This window comes from Diabrotica virgifera, chromosome 1 (assembly GCF_917563875.1).
Source record: "Diabrotica virgifera virgifera chromosome 1, PGI_DIABVI_V3a".
Classification (NCBI taxonomy): Eukaryota; Metazoa; Arthropoda; class Insecta; order Coleoptera; family Chrysomelidae; genus Diabrotica; species Diabrotica virgifera.
In genome coordinates, this window is record NC_065443.1 from 140,158,801 (window position 1) to 140,182,543 (window position 23,743).

Below are 23,743 nucleotides of genomic sequence, written 5' to 3' on the forward strand. Positions count from 1 at the left end.
GATGTCTGGTAATAGTCTCTTGAAAAGGGCAGCTTTTCTGGCGATGAAGTCTTCGGCAGATTCGCTTCTTTGTATTTGGCCGTACAATTTCACCGTGAGGGCTGATAGAAGTGCTGGGTCGTCGAATTTTTCCAAAAATCGAGTCTTGAAGGTCTGATAGCCTATCTCGGCTGAATTGTGACTCTCTGCCCAAGATTTTGCTTCGCCGTGAAGTGAATTGGTCGTTAGATAGTCCACCCAGTCGTCCTTGTCAACTTCGAATTTCGTTAGGAAGTCTTCTGCTTTTTGTAGAAACTGTTTTGGGATCTCTGTTTCGCGTCCCTCAAATCTAGGTGGTTTGGATGTCCATATCCTAGGAGGTTTGGCTGGTTCTTTGGTGGTCTGGGCAGCGGAGAAGTATGTTAAAGCTTGTATGAATGTGGTCATCCATTCGGAAGGTCCGGTGTGGCTCGTGGATGGTTGATTTTTGTGGTCTGTGGTCGGTTGTTGAGTGGTAGCTGTGGGTCCAGGTTGAGCGTTGTTGTCTTTGAGTTCTGGTGGGGTCGTGGATTCCTTGTTTAGTTGGGCGCCATGTTGCGGAGTAAGGCTGGATGTGTCCATTTTGTCAGTTTGACCCTCTTCCGACTTAGGGAGATCCTTGTCGTTGGACCTGAGAACATTTCGAGTATCCATGATTCGTATTCGAACAAGTAAGACAAGAATTTCTTATATCTCGTGTGTACAGAGCGTTTCTGACACGAAAAAAATAATATACAGGTGAGTGTTTGATCCCGTAGGGAAATATCACAGACCTGGAGTTGCTGTGAGCTCGGGTGTCTGATCCACAGGGTGGAAATATCACCTGAGTTGCAGAGAAAGTCCACAGAAAGCAATAAACAGCTCGGATGCGTGACTTGCTGCGGCAAGAATACCACTGGAGCGTGTTTATGTAATGGTAAGCAATGATAATCAAGAAAAAGTATTGTGTGATTCCTTAACTTACGGAAGGAATACTTGGCACAGAAATATATATCGTAAATATAAAACGAAAGGTTAAATTTTATACTGTTTGATCTTTTATATTAAAAATGAACAATGCCTGAAAAAGAAGCTGGGCAGGGCATATAGGAGGAGTTTTGGTTAGTTCTGATAAGAACAAGTCAAAACAATTTCTTACATTCGGAAACACGGACCCTAAAAGAGAACAGCATGGAAATATGAAAAGATAAATGCGAGAATAAGCGGAGGTGGTTCCTTAACTTACGGAAGGAAAGACACCTGACCGTATTCTCGAAATCAAACAGTAGATCAAACAGTAGAAGGTGAAAAATGTGAAAATAGGCCAAGAGGTTCCTTAACTTACGGAAGGAAGAGCACCTGGGCCGTATTCTCGAAATAAAATTAAACCACAAAGAATGCACAGGTAAAATGGGAAAAATAGCTCTAAGTGTTTGACCTACGGGAGGAATATCACTGGACACTATTTTTCAGCAAGTAAGAAAAATATAAAGTATTGCAACTATAAAATGGCAAATAAATGGGGTATGTTTCTAGCGCGTGGTCTGGCAAGCAGAGATTCCGCTGGAAACAGTACACAAAAATATACAAGTAAATATTATATATCAAGAAATATCAAATATTCAAATAAATGGCAGAGTTTCGTTTCTCTGCAATATACACAAATAGCAATAGGTAAAAGAAATAAAAGTCAGATTCTAGGTGGGTAAACAAGTACCGAACCTAGGAGTCTTCGATTACGAGGTACAGCTCGAACTGATTTTTGATGGAAAATCCACCTCCTTTTATATCCATATTTTCCTTTGTTCTAAGGATTATGACGTAGGAGAGTGGATTTTCCAAGTGGTTGGACCAATCGCGTTTCGAACAATTTGTGGGACATGTTCTCTCTACGCTGATTGGTCCGCGACTGAAGCTCGTCCGATCTCAATATAATATAGGTAGCACTTCTTTTTGGATTGGGAAAAAGCATTGATCTCGTAATTTAGATACTATAAGAAGTTTTCACTTCTATCGGCACTCCTATGAGTGCTTTTAATTTTTTTTCTAAATTCAATAACAACATATTTATTTGTTAGGTACTTATTTTAGTTTTATTAATTTAGAGCAGTCAATGAGGGTATTTGACTCCCAATTCCATCCTACTACATCGATTTACTTGATATTTACACAGTAAGTAAGTACGGAATTGCTCAAGAAACAAAGTCTACCCTATATACTATGGCGCTTTTTATCTTGGCGAAGGTTCCCCCTCCTTCAAGGGAGTGGAATATTTTTCGGTCAACATAACCACGGAAGTGGCGAGAGAACCTAATTCTAAGCAAAAAGTGATCTTTAATTCTTTTTTTTGAAAACAATACTTTTTGAGGTATTCGTGGTTGAAAATTTGCCATTTTCATTGAAAAATAACACCTTTTCGGAAGTTTTTTGCGAATACCTTAAAAGCTATGACAGACGTTTGTTAGCTAAGTACTTTGATAGACTATGATAACACCTGTTTGCAATTATTATTAGTCTTTTTATTTCTCCTGATGTGTTATTATTGGGGTTAACCAATGTCCCTAGATATATGAACTCTTTGACCGCTTCGAAGTTTTGGTAATTGATGATTAGATCTGCGTCAACATTTCCAGCTCTTGTGTTTGTGTTAGTCGCCATGAATTTGGTTTTATTTCGATTTATATGTAACCCCATTCGTTCTGCTGCTTCTACTATCTAGGTTAGGATTTCCGCAGTTCTCGCTCTGGTTCTTGTTATAATGTCCACGTCGTCTGCATATGCTAGAATTTGGACAGATATGTTGAATATTGTTCCCCTACTATCTATATTAGCGTCTCGTACGACTTTTTCTAATACTACATTAAAAAGTTGACACGCCAGCGCATCTCCCTGCCTTAACCCCCTATGTATTTCAAATGGGGTTGACGAGTCGTTTTGAATTTTTACTGCTAATATCTTCTTCATTGTCACTTTTATCATACATATGAGTTTTTTTTTGGAATTCCTAACTCATTCATAGCGTTGTAGAGACTTGGTCTTAAGACACTGTCATATGTAGCTTTAAAATCGACAAAAATATGGTACATATCTATGTTAAACTCTTACGCTTTTTCCAGGATCTGTCGTAGTGTAAAGATCTGGTTAATGGTTGAACGTCCACTCCTGAATCCCGCCTGATATTCTCCTAGAAACGTTTCCGTATAAGGCTTCAATCTCTCGTGCAAAATGTTTGACAATATCTTGTATGCTGTATTTAGGAGAGTTATTCCGCGGTTATTATTGCATTCCAGTTGGTTTCCCTTTTTGTGTAATGGGCATATTAAGCCTAAGCTCCATTCTTCAGGCATTTGCTCGTCAGACCAAATTTTACAAACAATTTCTCGCATCACCTTGGTGAGCTGCTCTCCACCGTGCTCAAATAACTCTGCTGGGATGCCATCGCTGCCTGGGGAAACAAAGTCTACCCTATATACTATGGCGCTTTTTATCTTGGGGGGCTGTTCCCACTCCTTCAAGGGAGTGGAATATTTTTCGGTCAACATAACCACGGAAGTGGCGAGAGGACCTAATTCTAAGCAAAAAGTGATCTTTAATTTTTTTTTGAAAACTCAATACTTTTTGAGGTATTCGTGGTTGAAAATTGGCCATTTTCATTGAAAAATAACACCTTTTGGGAAGTTTATTTGCGAATACCTTAAAAACTATGCATCTAACAAAAAAACTATATAAAACATTTTTATAGCTTATAAAAAAACAATGAGACTCGTTGCTTCATTTGCTTCATAAATCTTCTAGTTATAATACAAAAAGAGATATGTTAGGTGAAAAGTGTTGTTTTTTTGTACATCCTCAAATCGGTGTATTTAACTTGAAATAACAGAGAAACAGTCGATTTTAGGTGTATAATGCTACCAATACCTTTTATAGTGACTGAAAAGACCTTTAAAATGAGCAATAATTAATGTCGATTACATTCAAACTAAGCGAGATATTCTGCAAAAAATTAAGAAAGTGCATTACTGGACGCCGAGAAAATACAATATTTTTACGTATACCGATTTTGAACTTTAAAATTAAATTTTCTTTAACCTACATAGTTTTTTTAGTATTTTTTATATTGATCACGCGCAATACCGATCGTTTTTATTATAATAATATATAATGTTATGGTTATGAGTATCTTAAAGATATGAAACTTTGTATAGAGGAAAAGACCAAACGAAAAAGGTAATGTTTCAAAGATTACCATCCTATTCTTCGCAAATATCGATCAACTTTGACCGGTTGTATCTCAGGAACCACTAATGGCAATTCAATTTTTTTCTTTTAAAAACTCCTCTTAACGAGTCTTTCCAGTACCGTTTTCTGAATTTAATTTTATCCAATAGTTACAGAGTTATTTTATTTGTTTACAAGCCGAAACATTGTTTATAATTTTAAAACATTCCTGAGGCCGCCAAATAGTCGACCTACCCAAAAGGACGCATATGACCTGTACTAGAATTTCGCAATTATTGATTAAATCGATTTATCTCTTTACGATAAATAAACGTACCAGTTTTCGTTTTTCTAAATAGTTTTTTTTTATTTTTTTTTTCAAATTAAAAAAACGAAAAACTTTCAAATCGATTTTTCTAGAAACGGTGCATCTTAGAGCAAAAGTACATTTTAGTACTATAGTACCGCACAATTTAATAATCCAGTGTCAAAAGTGCTTAGAAGTTAACCCATTAACCGCCAAGCAAAGAAATACTGCAAAAATATGTAATATATTTGATTTTATTTATTTTGCTCAACAGGCCATGTATGCCTTGGGCGTGAAAAACAATTGCATTTTTTTTACTATACATATCTACAATATACAATATTAATTTGTCTATTAAAAATACATCATATAAATATATACATATATAGCTCTCATTTTACAATTCATGGCACATTCTTCTATTACAATTTCTCTTGCGCTCTTCTTACCACTCCTCTCCATTCTCTTCTGTCTAATACCTACCTTGTTTCTCCAGTTATCTATTTTTAATTCTCGTAAATCTGCTTAGACGCTGTCAAACCAACTTTTACGGGGTCTTCCTTTCCTTTTTTCCCTACTGGTTTCCTGTTCAATATCATCCTGGTCATTCTATGGTTTTCTAATCTTTGCACATGTCCCAGCCATCTTATTCTATGCGACTTTATTATTGCGGTGATTTTTGGTTCCGTATACAGCTCTTCCAACTCTTTATTTTGTCCTTCTTCTCCATCCCATTTGTGTATTTATGCCTCCGTAAATTGATCGGAGAATTTTCCTCCCCCATCTTTCTAATCTTTCTTCATCTGCCTTTCTTAAAACCCATAATTCAGCTCCATATACAACCGTAGCTCTAATCACTGTCTTGTAAATTATTTCTTTTGTTTTTCTTGAAACAAACTTAGACTTCATTAAGGATCTCAGCATTCCGTATTTCTGGTTGCCTTTTGTAATTCTGGATTCTATTTCTTCATCTTCATGTCCATTTTCCACTCTGTCAAAACTGTATATGTAATCTTTCTCCCCTTGTATTTTTATAAACTCTTCATTGTCTTGCTGTGTATCACCCATTATCTTGTATTTAGTTTTCTTTTCATTTATCTTTAGACCAAACCTATTTGCTTCTTTTTCTATCTTTTTCACAATTCTTTTCAATTCTTTCTTTGATTTTGCTAATATTGTTAGATCATCCGCAAAAGCAATACATTGATGTTCATTTTTAAATATGGTTTCTTCCATTTTTATGCTGCAATTCCTCATTATTACTTCAAGAACAAGATTGAACAACGTGGTTAACATCGGGTCACCCTGCCTGAGTCCTTGTTTGATTTCGCAGTCCTCTGAGATGTCTTTCCACACTACTTCGCTTTTCGTTTTTGCCAACGTCATTTCAATCAAGCTAATTTTTTTGGGGATTTGTAATTGTTTCAGAGCACGGTACATTTCTTTTCTATTTATACGATCATATGCCTACTTGAAATCTACGAACAGCGCATACAGGGTCATTTTGTACTCATAGCAATTTGCTTATAATTCTTTTAGCGTGAAAATCTGGTCTGTTACCGAACGGTTGGATCGAAAGCCTGCCTGGTACTCTCCCACAGTATCCTCCATGTATTCGTTCAGTCTTCCACGTATGCATTGTGCTATTCTGCCGTGCTAAGCCCAAAGGCGGGAACTGATTTTTTATCGAAAATGAGATTTTTGTATTTTTAGGTAGAATAGGGCAGGGCTTCCCAAACTTATTCGTACTGTGACGCCCTTGGGACTTTGCTAGTTTTTTGCGACGCCCTCAACCCAACCCCAATAATACTTACCAATTTTAGTACTAGCCTAGTAACAGGTTATTATTATAACAAAAACACTATTTGAACATTTTAAAATTTCTATTAGAAATTAAGATCGAAATCAAAACATAGGCACAAAAATAAAAAGGGATATTTATTAATGTGTTATGAAACAGGGGCTTCAGTTTGGAAATTGCCACTCTCATTTCTTGTTCTACGTTTATGTTTGACCTGTACTTGTTTTTAATTACTGCAATTGCAGAAAAGCCCGTTTCGCACAAGTACGAAGTCGCAAATGGTAATAAAAACTTTAATGTAGAAGTACTGATGGCACGATATTCATGAGAAACTGATCTCAAAATTTCAAACAGTTTGTTCTTGTCGTATTGAAGCTTTAGGCTGGAATCCCAGCACAATCCTGTCAGTTGTTCTTCTTCCTCTGTTAAAAGTGTCGATTGTGTGGATGACTGGAAAGGGTTTCTGACCCAGTCGTATTGCTCCAGATCTTCAGGAAAATATTTCTCAAAGTGTTCGCTAAATCATAACATGTGTTATGTAAACATATTTTTTAAAGAGGGATCGACGATTTCTATAGATTGTTCTTTTAGAATTCCTTATAAAGCAGGAAACAGTCAATTTCTTAATCTTCCAATTTTCTCTTCCACAAGAGCAACTTCTTCTGAAACCCAGTAATTTTAAAATTACGATCTTTTAATTTGTTAAATATGTCTAATTTGATTGTAAACTTTAAATTAACAAAGTTTTGCGCATCATTATGTTATTCTGTATGTAGATACGTGTAAAATTCATTTCTTAAGTCGTATGCATGTGCAAGTACGTTGCCGTTGGACAGCGAACGAAAGTTGCAATTATTATAAATTGAAGAGGTGTGCTCGGCCCCATTTCTTCACAAAGTTCTTGAAAAGTATTGATTTCACGGGTCATGTGTATGTAGTTCACCACTTAAATAATGCTATCCATCACAACACTTAATACAGGTGTAATTTCTTTGCTGTTAAGGCCTCTCTATGTATGACACAATGTGTCTATTTTACACTTGGAGCCTTGGTTTTGATGAGAGCTTGTAGTCCTCCATACTCTCCAGGCATCGCTTGGGCACCATCCGTACACACGCCTTCACAATTATCCCAGTTAATATTATTTTAGGGATGTTAGACAAGAAGTTGCAAAATTGAAATGGAGATTTGCCGGACACACTATACACTATAAGACAAAAAGAAGACCGATGGAACAAGATTCTGATAAATTGTAGACCGTGGGAATATAAACGAAGCAGAGGAAGGCCCCAAATGAGGTGGGCAGATGATATCAAGAAGCATGTGGGCTCTAGGTGGATAATTGTAGCGACAGAGAGAGAAAAATGAAAAAAGATTGGGGAGGCCTCTGTCCAAAGATGGACCGAAGAAGGCTAATTAGATAGATAGATACATGAGTTTAAAATCGCGAATAAAAGTCCGCGCTGACACGCGACGCCCCTGTAACAACGCCACGACGCCCCAGGGTGTCGCGACGCACAGTTTGGGAAGCCCTGGAATAGGGTATTTAGTGTATATTTTATAAAGTCTTTGGAGTTGTAGAAGCATTACATTTTAAATAAAATTGCAATTTTGTTAGCGGTATCTACACTTTTCAGTTAAAATACTAAGCCATTTGGCGGCAAATGTTAAATACTAAGGCGTTTTGACAGTATCTGCTACAGTTGCCGTCCATATACCTTAGCATATTGCACTTACTGCTAATCTACTTTCAAGAATGCTACGCCTACATTTAGAAACCGCCAAATCGCCTTAGTATTACAAAGTAAATTCGGCCTAACTTTACAAGGTTAAATTATTGTGTTAGTTAAAAGAGTTGTGTTAGTAAAAGAAATAATTAGCGAGGATGGTAAGCAATTTTCGAGATTATTATATCTATTGAAATGTATTTTCATTTTTGTTTATAGTATTTCAAGAATTAACCAAATTATGTTGTCCTAAACAATATGAATCTGCGCCAAGTGGATGATTTATATCTTGAATTAGGCGGTAAGAGATTTTCATATTTAAAAAATATGTCTTTTTTTATTTGGATTTTAAAAACTTAATAATATATCCACACGCTGTCCACAAACATTTTTAGAAAAAGAGACTTAAAATAGGTATTTTGTTTTTTTAGAAAATCTTAATCTAGATCTTTACTTAATCTTATGAAAATCATTTACCTAAGTTTTATACTGGTTTTATTCCTTTATAAATTTTCTAAGAATGCGTCAGGTACCTGGATAATGATCCAAACATTTGTTTGCATATTTTAAAAATCTTATATATCCCATAATTAGGTATTTTTCGGTCTAAAAGACAATGTCATCATCATCATATTTTAATCATAACATATAATATAACTAGTTTGTACAATACAACTAATAAAATGTTAAAATTTGCCCTAATTACTGTAAGTAATGGTATTTTCCCGAATATAATATTGTGAAATACCCAATAATATAACAATGCATAATAATATTAGGGTAGGTGTCGGCCATCATAAAAATATTAAACCTCTACAATAACTCAGGCCTGTCGTAAAATAGCAAACCTTTGTCGCTAAGAAACAAAATAAAAATAGCTGAGAAAGTCAAAAGTACGGTTTACAATCACATTCACAGTTGAGTTGAAGAATTCTTTAAAACGCTTAACATCACCAGATGTTTAAACATCTATAACAATCTGAACGGATTCTGTTTTTTCGTAGTATTTTTCGAAGTACAGTTCTGCCCAAATTATTAGACGCACTATAAAAGAATTTATAAAAAATGTTAATTATGAGGTAAAACCATTGTAATACCAAATAGGTTTTGTATATGTACCAGACACAAGGTATGTTGTTTTGTTATCTATTAAATTGTCTATATTGAACCACAAATTGAACATTAATATTAATTAACCAATATGTATTTATTGACTCTTGAAAGAAAACAGATATAACTACAACTAAATATTGTCAATTTGTTGTTGTCATATTGTGGCTCAACAAAATAATAACATTTAATACTACTTTAATTCTTTCAATTTAATAAACTGTAATACACAGAAAAGCTTTTTATTTCATATCAATCACAACTGTAAACTACATACCGCTAATAGGCTTAGTTTTATAGTAAGTTTTGATAAAACGTTTTAGCAGTATCTACCTCTTTTTATATAAAACTTTGTTTTAAAATATAATTAATGGTTCCCTTAATAAACTGGGGCATATATCCATGCATAAAAACTATTAGCTAGTCCATAAATCCCTAACGGGCCAAAATTTTAACACTCAATTTTGAAATCGACTTTGCCACCATTTTGTCAAATGTTAGTTACCGCCTTTGGGCCTAGCACGGCAGTATTATCTTATACCCTGTCTCTAGGAGTGCTATCCCCCTATAATTTTCACATGTTTGTTTATCTCCTTTTTTTATGTATGGGGCAGATTCTAGCCAGCATCCAGTCATTTGGCATTTTTTCCTCTTCCCATATCTTTTTCACCAGCCAATATAGTTGCTCGTACAGTTGTTCTCCTCCTGCCTTTAACATTTCAGCTGTTATTTCTGTCGCTCCTGGACTTTTGTTGTTTTTAAGTTGGCTGATTATATTCATTACCTCTTGTTTTGTTGGCGTCCCCACTATCGTATCGTTTTCTTCCATGTTCTGTATTATGTCCATCTCTTCCTCTTCAACATTATTTAATAGCTCTTCGAAATGATTTTTCCATCTTTCTAGCACCTGCGCTGTTTCACTTATTAGTAACTTCTTCATTCTTAATATAGATGCTTCGGCTCTGATATCCTTTGTCCATTCTATTAACCTCTTGGTAAAATGACCTTATTTCTTTAGTTTGAAATTTTTCCACAATTTCCTTTAGCTTATCTTCTTTGAATATTCTCTCCTTTCTCCTACATTGTCTTTTCATTTCCCTTCTTGCGTCCCTATACACATTTATGTTATTCTCATTTTCTTTTAATAGCATTAGGTATTTGTCTAGCTCTTCTAACTGCTTCAGCTGCTTTTTCACATTCTTCATCATACCAGTCATTTACTTTTCCTTTTCTGTTTCCTGTACTGTTTAGAACTGCCTCATTTGCCTTCATTACTGATGTTTTTACTTTCTCCCATCTTTCTTCGATTTCCATTTCTTGTGCGTATGTTGCCAGTTCTATTTCTATTTTCTCTTTATATTTATCTTTTACTTCTTCACTTTTCAATAGGGTCGAATTGCATTTTCTCTTACCTTCCGTTCTTTTCCTTTTCCCTTCCCGGTCGCACCCCAGTTTCTCATGCATGTCACTCTTACTAGGTAGTGGTCTGAATTGCATTCTGCTCCTCTCATGCTTTTTATTTTTGATATAAAATTCATGTCCATTTTTTCTATTACTACATGATCTATTTGGTTAATTGTTTTTCCGTCTGGCGACTTCCATGTCCCTTTGTGGATTTCCTTCCGGTGAAGTTGTGTACTTCTTATTACCATATTTCTCTCCATTGCAAAACATACTGCTCGGTGCCCTTTATTATTTGTTGTATCATGTTTGCTATGTTTCTCTACTATGTTCTCATATATATCTTCTTTTCCAATCTTTGAGTTGAAATCGCCCATTATTATTTTCATATCGTATTTCGGTGTTTTTTCGTATTCCTCCTCTAGTTGCTCATAGAACATGTCTTTTTCATCTTCATCCGCATCTTCTATGGCAGCATGCACATTTATAATGCTTATATTTCTTCTTTCCCCTCTCATTCTTAAAGAACACAGTCTGTCAGATATAGGCTTAAAAGCTATTACCCTTGATTTCAAGTTTTCCTGTAATATGAAACCTGTTCCTCTGGTTCTGTCTTTTCCACCATTTTTAAAAAAGGTTGTGCCCTCTACATCCACTATTTCAGTTCCTAATTGTTTGCTTTCTTGAACTGCAAGCAAGTCCAATTTATATTTCTTGACATCTCTTACTAGTTCTTTCAGGTTGCCTGCACCATACGTCCCTCTCACATTCCAAGTTCCAAAGTTTATTTTTCGTATATATTTCTCATTTGCCTTAATCGTTGCCTCGGTCGTTTTACTGTTACATACCGTTTTTAGTTTTTTTTTTAACTTTGCTGCACCTCAAAGCGGTTCACCTTGGCGTTCCACTTCCAGACTTCGTCGTTTACTGTCAGTTTCTGGAAACCAATTTTTACATTCTTTCTTTCTTCTTTCTCTTTCTTTGCTCGTTTTCTTATTATTCCTTGTATTTCTCTTTCTATTTTATTCATATCCTCATTAATGTATATCTTGTCCTGGCCAACCTTTTGTAATTTGTTTTTATTTACCATTATCTTTTCTTTATCAGTTGCGTTCTTCAGTTCCACCAGACAGGTTTTATTTCCTAACTTTGTTGTCCCCTTAATATTTATTTCCACCTGCAGTATTTTAGCGCAGAAATCCTCTATCATTTTCTTTAATATATTCTGATCGTATGTATTTATGTCCATTCCTTGTATATTTGATTAACTAGAGTAAAATAAATTTAAACAATCGTAAAAAAATTGTTTTACACTTTGATAATGGCAGGTGTCACAACAACAAAATGGTTCATTTTCGAACCTTTGGCGGAACTGAGCTATAAAAATTGAAATACACAATTTTATTTTTTGTGAAAAGTCTCAAAACATACAGGGCCGGTTGTTCGAACGCTAATCAACAATGATCACTATCAAATATTTAATTACTGTCACAACTGTCAATGTCAATTTTGGTTGGGTTGCTGAAAACATAATTGATTATAATTATGAGATTAGTTAATCAATTAACATAACAATTATTAATATAATTGATTAACTAATTTCATAATTGTAATCAATAATTATGTTTCTAGCAACCCAATCACAGTTGACATTGACAGTTGTGACAGTAATTAAATATTTGATAATTATCATTTTTGATTACCGTTCGAACAACCGGCCCTTAGAGTGTAAATGGACATGGCATTTTTGATAAACAAAAATAGTATGGTTAGAACTTTGCCTACATCTTCTTCAGCTTCTTTGTCAAAAACGAAGTCGACCGGCCCTCTATCTTTTTTAGAAATTATTTTAGATGTTTCCAGTTTACACTTTTCAGTCCTGTATCTCTCACTATGCCAGTTGCATAAATTCGACAAATCGATATATTGTCTACAACACTACACAACGTGCCTTATGTAGCCCCTCCCCCTTCAGCCCTAGATTATAATAAAACTGAATACCAGAATACCCGTCTTTCTAAAGGTACGTACCCACTATGTTCGTAATATTGGACCACCAAGGCGGAGCGTACACTGTTGCACGATACGGGAGCGCCACTATGTTCACGAACCTCTTGCGCTCCAATCGATACGGTATGCGCTCCTCTACATATAAACCAACACCAATTGGAACGCCGAGGCAGAGCGCGCACTGTTGCACGGTCCGGGAGCGCCAACCATTCACTATGTTTACAAACCTCATGCGCTTCGCGCTCCCTGCAACTGATCACATCGATACGGCATGCGTTCCTCTACATATAAACCGCCACCTATTGGACCGCCGCCGGGGCGGAGCGGGCACTGTTGCACGGTCCGGGAGCGCCAACCATCCACTATGTTCACGAACCTCTTGCGCTCCCCGCAACTTCTCCAATCGATAGGGTATGGCCCCCTTACATATAAACCACCACAGAATGGAGCGCCGAGGCAGAGTGCGCACAATTGCACTGTCCGGGAGCGGCAAACGTATCCACTATGTGGAGCAGTTGCAGGAGCTCAGAACGCAAGCATAGTGGATACGTACTTTTACACATTTTACACATAAAAATGTCCCAACAAATTACTGCCTGTGCGTCACCTTGAAATTCCTGATCAGACAGGATTATAAGTCGTCTTCCGCCAATGGTTCGTTATCGAACCATTATTTTCAAACACGAGATTTGATGACTCTTTTTTTGTTTTTTTACAACAATTGATGTACAAATAGGTTAAAAAAATAATGTTTTAATTTATTTGACCAGAAAAGTGTTATGCCAATAAAATTACTACAGTAAAAATAAAGTTGTGTCGAATGATTGAAAATGTCGAACATTTAGAAAATATTTTTGTGATGAAAACATAAGTTTGGAAATTAAACAAAATTAAATTTAGTTACACTTATATCTTCTGGTTGCTTAAATAATACAAAGATTTAAAAAAAATTAACGAATTGCCAAAAAAAAATTCTACAAAAAATGGTGTGTTTTCGCACCGTTAGCGCTAAATGGGTTAATGACAAAAAAGTTATGCGATAAAATATCCGTTGCCCTACCCAAAACAGACGCCTATGACCGATACTGGAAATTCGTAATTAATGGAATCGATTTATCTTTGGGAGATAAATAAGCTGACCACTTTTAAGCTTACCACTGTTCTGGAGATATTTAAGAAAATCTAATTACAAGACGCCATCTTCCGGTGGCCCCCAAAGTCCCGACAGCCAAAATCCCGACGCCGACGCGTCGCGACGGCCAAAACACCGACATGCAAAAATCCTCGCATAAGTAAAAATTCCGACCACTACATTGTTTCCTTTTCAAATGCAATACCAAATCATATTATTATAGAGTATTGAAATTAAAAAATTATTCCTTACTAATAAGTACGGGTACTAATTATTATGTAGTTTAAAAGAAAAAATTAACACTTCATTTTATACAGGGTGTCCCGAAAAGATTGGTCATAAATTATACCACACATTCTGGGGTCAAAAATAGTTCGATTGAACCTAACTTACCTTAGTACAAATGTGCTCATAACAAAAGTTACAGCCCTTTAAAATTACAAAATGAAAGTCGATTTTTTTCAATATATCGAAAACTATTAGAGATTTTTTATTGAAAATGGACATGTATCATTCTTATGGCAGGAGCATCTTAAAACAAAATTATAGTGAAGTTTGTCCACCACATAAAAATTTTATGGGGGTTTTGTTCCCTTAAACCCCCCCCAAACTTTTGTGTACGTTTCAATTAATTAGTTATTGTGGTACCATTAGTTAAACACAACGTTTTTAAAATTTTGGCTCTTAGTATTTTTTCGATAATCCAGTTTTTATCGAGATGCAGCTTCTTTTTTAATATATTTACATAAACATTTTCTGGGGTTTTGTTCCTTGAAAGCCCCCCAATGTTTGTGTACGTTCCAATTAAACTATTATTGTGGTACCATTAGTTAAACACGTTCCAATTAAATTATTATTGTGGCACCATTAGTTAAACACAATGTTTTTAAAACTTTTTTGCCTCTTAGGGCCGGTTGTTCGAACGCTAATCAACAATGATCACTATCAAATATTTAATTACTGTCACCAAAACTGTCAAAGTCAACTTTTATTGGGTTGCTGAAAACATAATTGCTTATAATTATGAGATTAGTTAATCAATTAACATAACAATTATTAACATAATTGATTTAGTAATTTCATAATTGTAATCAATTATGTTTTCAGCAACCCAAACAACAGTAATTAAATATTTGATAATGATCATTGTTGATTAGCGTTCGAACAACCGGCCCTAGGTCTTTTTTTGACAAGTCACGTTTTATCGAGATGTGGCTTCTTTTTCAAAATATACCTAAAAATGCAAATTATAAATAAATTTTCAGATTATTAACAGGTCTCTATAATCGTACTTAACCATACACAAATATTTGGTGGATTCGACAAATATTCAAAATATGTCGATAAACACTGGCTTATCGAAAAAGTACTGAGAGGCAAAAAAGTTTCAAAAACATTGTGTTTAACTAATGGTGCCACAATAATAATTTAATTGGAACGTACACAAAAGTTTGGGGGGGATTTAAAGAAACAAAACCCCGATAAAATTTTTATGGGTAGCACAAATTTCTTTTTAAAAAAATTGCTGCCATAAGAATGCCACGTGTCCATTTGCAATAAAAAATCTCTAAGAGTTTTCGTTATATGAAAAAAAATCGATTTTCATTGTGTAACTTCAAAGGGCTGTAACTTTTTTTGTGTGCACTATTGTATATAGCTAAGTGAAGTTCAATCAACCTATTTTTGACCTCAGAATCTGTGGTATAATTTATGACCAATCTTTTCGGGACACCCTATAATATAAAAGCTATACTTAAATGGAAGGTTGTAAGTGACATGATAATATCTATTACATGAATAGTCCTGTCGCCAGGGGGGTTACAACGGCCTTCTTAATTCAGATGGACTTACCCAAGTTTTTTTTATGTATTTTGGCCCGTAGAACACGAATTTTTTGGGTAACAGTTGATCCGGATGTCGATAAGATTATTATAAACAAAGAAGTTGAGGAATTACATAACAGCGATTTCTCGCAAAACAAAACATTTTTTGGGATTTTTTGGGTCATTCTAACCAAAAAATGTTAATACAAGTTTTTTCGTAGGATGCATAGTTTTCGAGATAAACGCGGTTGAACTTTCAAAAAATCGAAAAATTGCAATTTTTAACCCGAATAACCTTTGAATAAAAAATAAAATAGCAATTTTGCTTACCGCCTTTAAAAGTTTGAGTCAAATTATATCTGTTTTGAATATTTGCACTGCTAAAAATTTATTTTTTGATTGTTAAAAAAAGCTATAAATACATAGTGTTTCCCGTGACTAATACATGCGTTTTAATGCACGTAGAAATAGCCCCGCTTGCACTTTTACCTCTTCTACCTACTCGTTCGATTTTAAATGAGAAATCATTGAAAACATCACTCAAGCACTAGGTGTTTATAGCTTTTTTTAACAATAAAATAATAAATTTTTAGCAATACAAATAATTAAAACCGATATAATTTGACTTGAACTTTCAAATGCGGTAAGCAGAATTGCTATTTTATTTTTTAATCAAAAGTTATTCGGGTTCAAAAATTGCAATTTTTCGATTTTTTGAAAGTTCAACCGCGTTTATCTCGAAAACTATGCATCCTACGAAAAAAATTGTAGGAACATTTTTTGGTTAGAATGGCCCAAAAAATACAAAAAAATGTTTTGTTTTGCGAGAAATCGCTGTTATGTGATTCCTCAACTTCTTGGTTTATAGCAATCTTATCGACATGCGGATCAACTGTTACCCAAAAAATTCGTGTTCTACAGGTCAAAATACATACAAAAAACTTGGGTAAGTCCATCTGAATACAGGAGGCCGTTGTACCCCCCCTGGCGACAGGACTAGAAAGTAAACTTGAATTCAGGATTTGATTATACATAGTATTTTATTGGAGTATATATTGGCAAAAAAAATAATTTAATTCATATACCCATGTTAGAAATTTTATTTAGAAAATTAGTTCATATTAAATGGTAAATATTTTTGTTTAGTAACAAAAAATAAAAAACAGATGACCGTAAACAAAAAACAAGAAATGAATGTAATATATATGTTAAAAAGAAACTTATCAACCTGTCGGGATTCTGGCGTGTCGGGATTTTGGCCTGTCGGGATTATGGTGTGTCGGGATTTTGGCTGTCGGGATTTGGGGTACGCCATCTTCAAAGAGCTCTAGCTCCTGTAGGAAAACTTTTTGGATAAGGTGAATTGGTTTAAACTGTCTTAAAATTATCTGAAGAATCTCCGGTCTTCGTTTGTCGGGAGAGTTTCTGAACATCCTGTATATATGTATATATGTATGTATGTATAGCTATGTAATTTATTTCCGGACAAAGGTGCAACTGCACTCCTTTGCACCTCGCTGCCGGTGCCCATGACCATAACACATTAATTACACAAGAAAGTGTTAACTAGGCAGTGTCTATTTGTTTATGTGTTAGATTCCTATCTTTTATTTTATTTTTATCTAAAATGTATTAAATAGTCGATTCGCTAATTGAGACACAACTGTCTACACCACAATCACAATCAAAATGCACTATATAGAAATAAACAAACCTAGACACGTTGAATGTTCGAGGAGCACTCCCAAGTCATGATTTGGGAGTGCTCCTCGTGCTTATTTATTTCTAGTGCATCTTTATTGTGATTGTAGTGTAGACAGTTGTCTCTCAGATTAGCGAATCGATTTTATCATGTTTTTTCAATTTTGGCGTAAGTGTCTCAATATGTTTTAAAATTGATAATTTTAGTAATAATAACTATACTTATCTATCTAGTTATAAGAGTATTAGCCTCTCCAACGTAAATATGTTATGAAATGATTTTTTATAATAATACAATTATTTTTTAACTCTACGTTATTTGTTTTGAAAAATGATGAGATAACTTTGCAGCGGCACGTTGTGTAATGTTCTATTAACGCTAAATACACACACATCGATTTTTGATGGTCGATTTTTTTCGTTCGTCCAAATTACGATAGTTAATCACATGCGAGAGCTGGACATTTCAAACACGCCGATGAAGGATGAAGATTTAGGAATAGGTAGTTGAAATTGACTTAACATAAATGCAACAAAGACAAAGTTACTTGTGGTTAGTAAACAAGACGTCGGCCCTATGCAACTAATTGTCAGTGATGAATCAATAACAAAAGTTAACCATTTTAAATACCTAGGATGTTGGATAAACGAGACACTAAATCCGGATGAAGAAATTAAAACTCGTATAGAAATTGCAAGAGGAGCATTTATGAAACTTAGATCTATTCTGAGCAACTCTCAGCTGAATTTACAACTAAGAATCAAGTTCCTAAAATGTTATGTGTATCCTGTATTACTATATGGATGTGAAACCTGGATCATGAAGGTTAACATGTTGAACAAATTAGAAACCTTTGAGATGTGGTCGTATCGTAGAATGCTCAGAATATCTTGGGTTCAACGCATTTCAAACAGAGAAGTCTTAAACAGAGTAGGTCAAGGCGAAGGTGACTTAATGAAGATGATAAAAAAGAGAAAACTTGAATATCTGGGGCATATAATGAGAGGTAGCAGATACAGGATGCTGCAGTTAATACTCAATGGAAAGATCGACGGAAAAAGAGGAATTGGTCGAAAGAAATATTCATGGCTCCGAAACCTTCGTCAATGGACTGGCTTATCAGCAGATCAATTGTTAGGTACATGCCGCACAAGATCGAGAACGATATCGGCAAATTGTTATGGAAGCTACCCACGCCTAAAAATTTGGGCACGGTACTTAAAGAAGAAGAAGAAGTTGAAATTGTCTATTATTATATTATATTATGTAAGAAAAAATTACAATTCTACATCCCAATACTCAAAAGTCAATACTTTTTAAGTTATTTGCGAGTGAATAATATGTTCAATTTTAACAAAAAAAAATTTTTTAGGAAACGCTTTTCTTTAGTTACGAGTGACTAAAATTAAAAATATTATAAAAAAATCAACTAAAAATCAAAAAATAAAAAAATGAAACTCGAAGGATTTTATTCGAAAAAAACTGTTAAATTAAAAGACAGATTAAATATACAAAAATCTCACACATTCGTTAAAAAATTGAAAAAATCTAACACATTCGTTACAGAAAAGCGTGGGGCGCGAAAAGTATAAAAGTATCTATCATCAAACCGTTTATTCGATGAAGACGTGCCCCACGCTTTTCTTTAACGAATGTGTTAGATTTTTTCAATTTTTTAACGAATGTGTGAGATTCTTGTATATTTAATCTGTCTAAAAGTTTTTTTTAGAATAATCTTTCAAATTTGAATTTTTTTATTTTTTGCTTTTTAGTTGATTTTTTTATAATATTTTAAATTTTAGTCATTCGTAACTAAAGAAAAGCGTTTCTTGAAATTTTTTTTTCGTATTTTTTTTATTTTTTACTTTTTAGTCTTACACTATTCAATTATTAAAATATATCGTCATGTTTTAAAAAAGGATGTATATGATAGACACTTTTTTGCATTTATTTCAACATTTTATACATACATTGTACATTTTCTGTAATTTTTTCATACATTTTTTAAATCAAAATCATTACACCTACATATTACAGTTTTTGCACTCTTTCCATCTCTTCTAATGCTTTACTATTGTACGGTGTAGACACTGTTAATTTCTCGCAATGCAGTTCTTCGAAGCGCAAGCCGTCTAATCGCACTCGGCTCAATGCAACGTAAGCCTGTCCTTCCGCAAACACTTTCGGGCCCAAGTTAATTATTTCGGGCCTAAACAATTAACGTACCTAAACAGTGAAATTATGTGTAGTTTACATAATTAGCTACAATCTGTAAAAGTTTGAAGTTTCTACATTGTAAAAAACAAGAGAATTTAAGCATTTCCCGTTAAACTCGTTTTTTTTATTTAAATAATTATTAATAAACATAAAAAAAATTTTTATTGACTATTCGTGTATTGTTCCCGCGAATGCATATATCTGCAAATTCTCATTCATTTGCATTGAAGAAAAGGCAGTCAAATTAACGTCTAAAGATTCGACTCAAACGATTGACCCAAAGAAAAGCGTTTAAAAAAAACATGTTTTTGGACGGGTTTTTCGCAAATAAGCCAAAAAGTAAGTATTGTATCGAAAAAAATATTCTTAGCAAAAATATAGTTTATAAAAAAGTGAAAAAAAATGGTGTATGCATGAGGTCTATAGACCCAGTAGAAGCAGAGTTGTAGCTAATGAATAGTAAGTTCTTCTTCGTCAAATTCTAAATCAAATATTTCAACGTGAAATAACCAAAAAACGGAGTACTTTTCGGGAAAAACTGATTTCAACTTTTGTGTTTAAAAAAAGGTTTATTTTGAGTTACGCTCAAAATATTGTTGGTTCCTTGTAATTTTTTGGTAAAAGGAATCTCGAAATTCCACCCCTAATTAGCATCCCAAATAAAATTAATCCTTACTGCTTCACAAATTACTTTGCTTATAAATATGATCTGTAAGTTTAATCGGTTCAAAGTGCATATTTTTGAAAAGGCTGTAGTTAAAATGGCTCGAACGATCACTAATTCACGAGTGTGTGCAAATTTTGAACAGTCATAGCATAACCAATTTTTAGGTAAAAATACAAATATCTACTCTAACAGGAAAACAAAAAATCCAAAATATTCAGAAAAGCAAAACGTACATTTTATTACTCTTTGAAATTTTTGGTATTACTAATAACTTTTAAGTTATTTTGAAAAAAAAAATAGATTTTTTTTTCAAAATAAAAAAATTTACTTTAAAACCAAAAGTTTTCAAAAATGAACACTTTGAACCAATGAAATTTATAGATCATATATAAACGATGCATAATGTTGTTCTGAAGCTATTTCCTTGTAGACCAGGTAGTCCTGTCGCCAGGGGGGTTACAACGGCCTTCTTAATTCAGATGGACTTACCCAAGTTTTTTTATGTATTTTGGCCCGTAGAACACGATTTTTTTGGGTAACAGTTGATCCGGATGTCGATAAGATTGTTATAAACAAAGAAGTTGAGGAATTACATAACAGCGATTTCTCGCAAAACAAAACATTTTTTTGTATTTTTTGGGTCATTCTAACCAAAAAATGTTAATACAAGTTTTTTCGTAGTTTTCGAGATAAACGCGGTTGAACTTTCAAAAAATCGAAAAATTGCAATTTTTGAACCCGAATAACCTTTGAATAAAAAATAAAATAGCAATTCTGCTTACCGCCTTTAAAAGTTTGAGTCAAATTATATCTGTTTTGAATATTTGCATTGCTAAAAATTTATTTTTTGATTGTTAAAAAAAGCTATAAACAAATAGTGTTTCCCGTGCCTAATACATGCGTTTTAATGCATGCTACGTAGAAATAGCGCTTGCACTTTTACCTCTTCTACCTACTCGTTCGATTTTAAATGAGAAATCATTGAAAACATCACTCAAGCACTAGGTGTTTACAGCTTTTTTTAACAATAAAATAATAAATTTTTAGCAATACAAATAATTAAAACCGATATAATTTGACTTAAACTTTCAAATGCGGTAAGCAGAATTGCTATTTTATTTTTAATCAAAAGTTATTCGGGTTCAAAAATTGCAATTTTTCGATTTTTTGAAAGTTTAACCGCGTTTATCTCGAAAACTATGCATCCTACGAAAAAATTTGTAGGAACATTTTTTGGTTAGAATGGCCCGAAAAATACAAAAAAATGTTTTGTTTTGCGAGAAATCGCTGTTATGTGATTCCTCAACTTCTTGGTTTATAAAAATCTTATCGACATGCGGATCAACTGTTACCCAAAAAATTCGTGTTCTACAGGTCAAAATACATAAAAAAAACTTGGGTAAGTCCATCTGAATACAGGAGGCCGTTGTATTCCTCCTGGCGACAGGACTAAGGGCTAATCTGCGAAAAAACGTCTATTTTTGGATGTGGGAGGTGGCATTCGGATTTTTGCCGATAAAGTTAGGTGACAACTTCAATAATAATAATTATAATATTTAAAAATTTCGAAAAACATCGATTTTTTTTCTACTTTTTTTGCTTATAACTTTATTCGCTTTGAAAGAAAGTCGAACAAGCTTTGAAAGTAAGAAATAAAATAAAGATAATTAAATTTTGTATGATATACGACTGCTTAAAAATGTCTTAAAGTATTACCCTTTCTGCAATATAGCAATAAATACAAAATAAGGGGGCAAAATAAGCCTGTTGTTATTCAAAGTTTTTTAACCACTTCTGTGGCACTTAGAACCTTAGTAATTCGCTCAGAAAATTATTAAGTATAGCTTACTTAAGCCGTCTGCCAAATTTCATTAAAATCGACCTAATAGATTTTGCATAATAAATCTGCAATCTAAATTTTTTTTTAAAAGTTCAATTTTTTTAAAATTTTTCTAAACAAAAAGTAGATCATTTAGAAATTGGCTAATTTTTTTAAATATAAAGTGGCGCTCTACCTATCCAATACACTTTACAGAATTAAAATCGGATTATTTAAGCGGCCTCAGCAATGCCTTAAAATTATAAATAGTTTTTTGGCTTATAAACAAATAGCTTTGTTTAACAATAAAAAAATTAATTTGTATCAATGCAGATAATCAAAACCGGTATAATTTGACTTAAGCTTTCAAATGCTGTAAGCAAAATTACTATTTTATTTTTTAATAAAAAGTTATTCGGGTTCAAAAATTGCAATTTTTCGATTTTTTTACAGTTCAACCGCGTTTATCTTGAAAACTATGCATCCTACGAAAAAACTTGTAAGAACATTTTTTGCTTAGAATTACTCAAGAAATACAAAAAATGTTTTGTTTTACGAAAAATCGCTGTTATGTAATTCCTCAAGTTCTTTAAGTCAAAAAAAAATTGTTTATAACTTTGAAACATTGTTGAGGCTGCTTAAATAATCCGATTTTAATTCTGTACGGTGTATTAGATAGATAGAGCGCCTGTTTATATGTTAAAAAATTAACAACCTTTTAAATGCTCTACTTCTTTTTTCAGAAAGTTTTTAAACTTAAAAAAAAATTAGATTGCAAAATTATTATGCAAAATCTGTTAGGTCGATTTTAATGAAATTTGGTGGACGGTTTAAGTATGTTATAAAATTTTTTTAAGCGAATTACGAAGGTTCTAAGTGGTTGAAAGTGGTTGAAAAACATTTAACAAAAACAGGCTTATTTTGCCCCCTTATTTTGTATTTATTGCTATTTTGCAGAAATGGCAATAATTTAAGACATTTTTAACCAGTTGTATATTATACAAAATTTAATTAACTTTATTTTATTTCTATACGACTTTGTTTCAAAATAAATCGTTTTAAAGTTATAAGCATAGTTAGTAGAAAAAATTCGATGTTTTCGAAATTTTTAAATATTTTAATTTTTTTATTATTGTTCCGGTCATATTTGAGAAGAAGCATAAGTCAATTATAATTATTGAAGTTGTCACCCAGCTTCATCTGCAAAAATCCGAATGCCACCTCTTACATCCACCTCAAAACAGATCTGCCCTGGTCTATTGTGGCATTTTTGTAATTATTAACTATTTAGATGGGAAATGAGCCACAATTAAATTGAAAAAAATAATTTTATTAACGTTTCTACGCCCAAATCGGGTATCGTTGTCAAAATATAAAATACTACTAAATTAAACAAAAATTTTGTTGGTTAGTAAAAAATTCTTCTAATAATTTATTTAATCTGACTCATTAATATCGGCAATTCAGATATATATTATTCATTTTAAAGTAGATGACTTTAAAATGATATTGCCAATATTTATGAGTTGCGTTCCTGGGACGACTTTACTGAAAGATAGTTCATTCGATTGCATAGTCCATGTGGTCAGACCGCTCCCGTCTGAAAAACATTTCTAATTCGGTTTCTCTCCGGATTCATATTCAAAAATGTCCCCTTTAAACAAATCTGAAGGGTGCCGGACGGAATTTTTGGGCAGAAATTGTTTAAACAATTTTTTTTAAACAAATACGTAAGATCACCTTTTATTGCTCCAAAAAATATATTTTTAGGTTTTTGGGTCATTCTAAACAAGAAAGGTATTTTGTGATTTT

General features: G+C 33.4%; 1 protein-coding gene across 3 annotated transcripts in view; it reads left to right on the forward strand.

The window, feature by feature from the left end:
- LOC126881066 (zinc finger protein 271-like) overlaps nt 1–23,743 on the forward strand; it is a 183,526-nt gene that overhangs the window by 65,845 nt on the left and 93,938 nt on the right. The window contains exon 1 of one of the 3 annotated variants that reach the window (XM_050645093.1): nt 17,363–17,396. The exons of the other annotated variants lie outside the window; for them this stretch is intronic. Within the exon in view, the coding sequence (XP_050501050.1) occupies nt 17,378–17,396 (19 nt within the window). The 5' untranslated portion in view covers nt 17,363–17,377. Of the gene's footprint in view, nt 1–17,362; nt 17,397–23,743 lie in introns of those variants that run through there. 3 annotated transcript variants of the gene reach the window in all.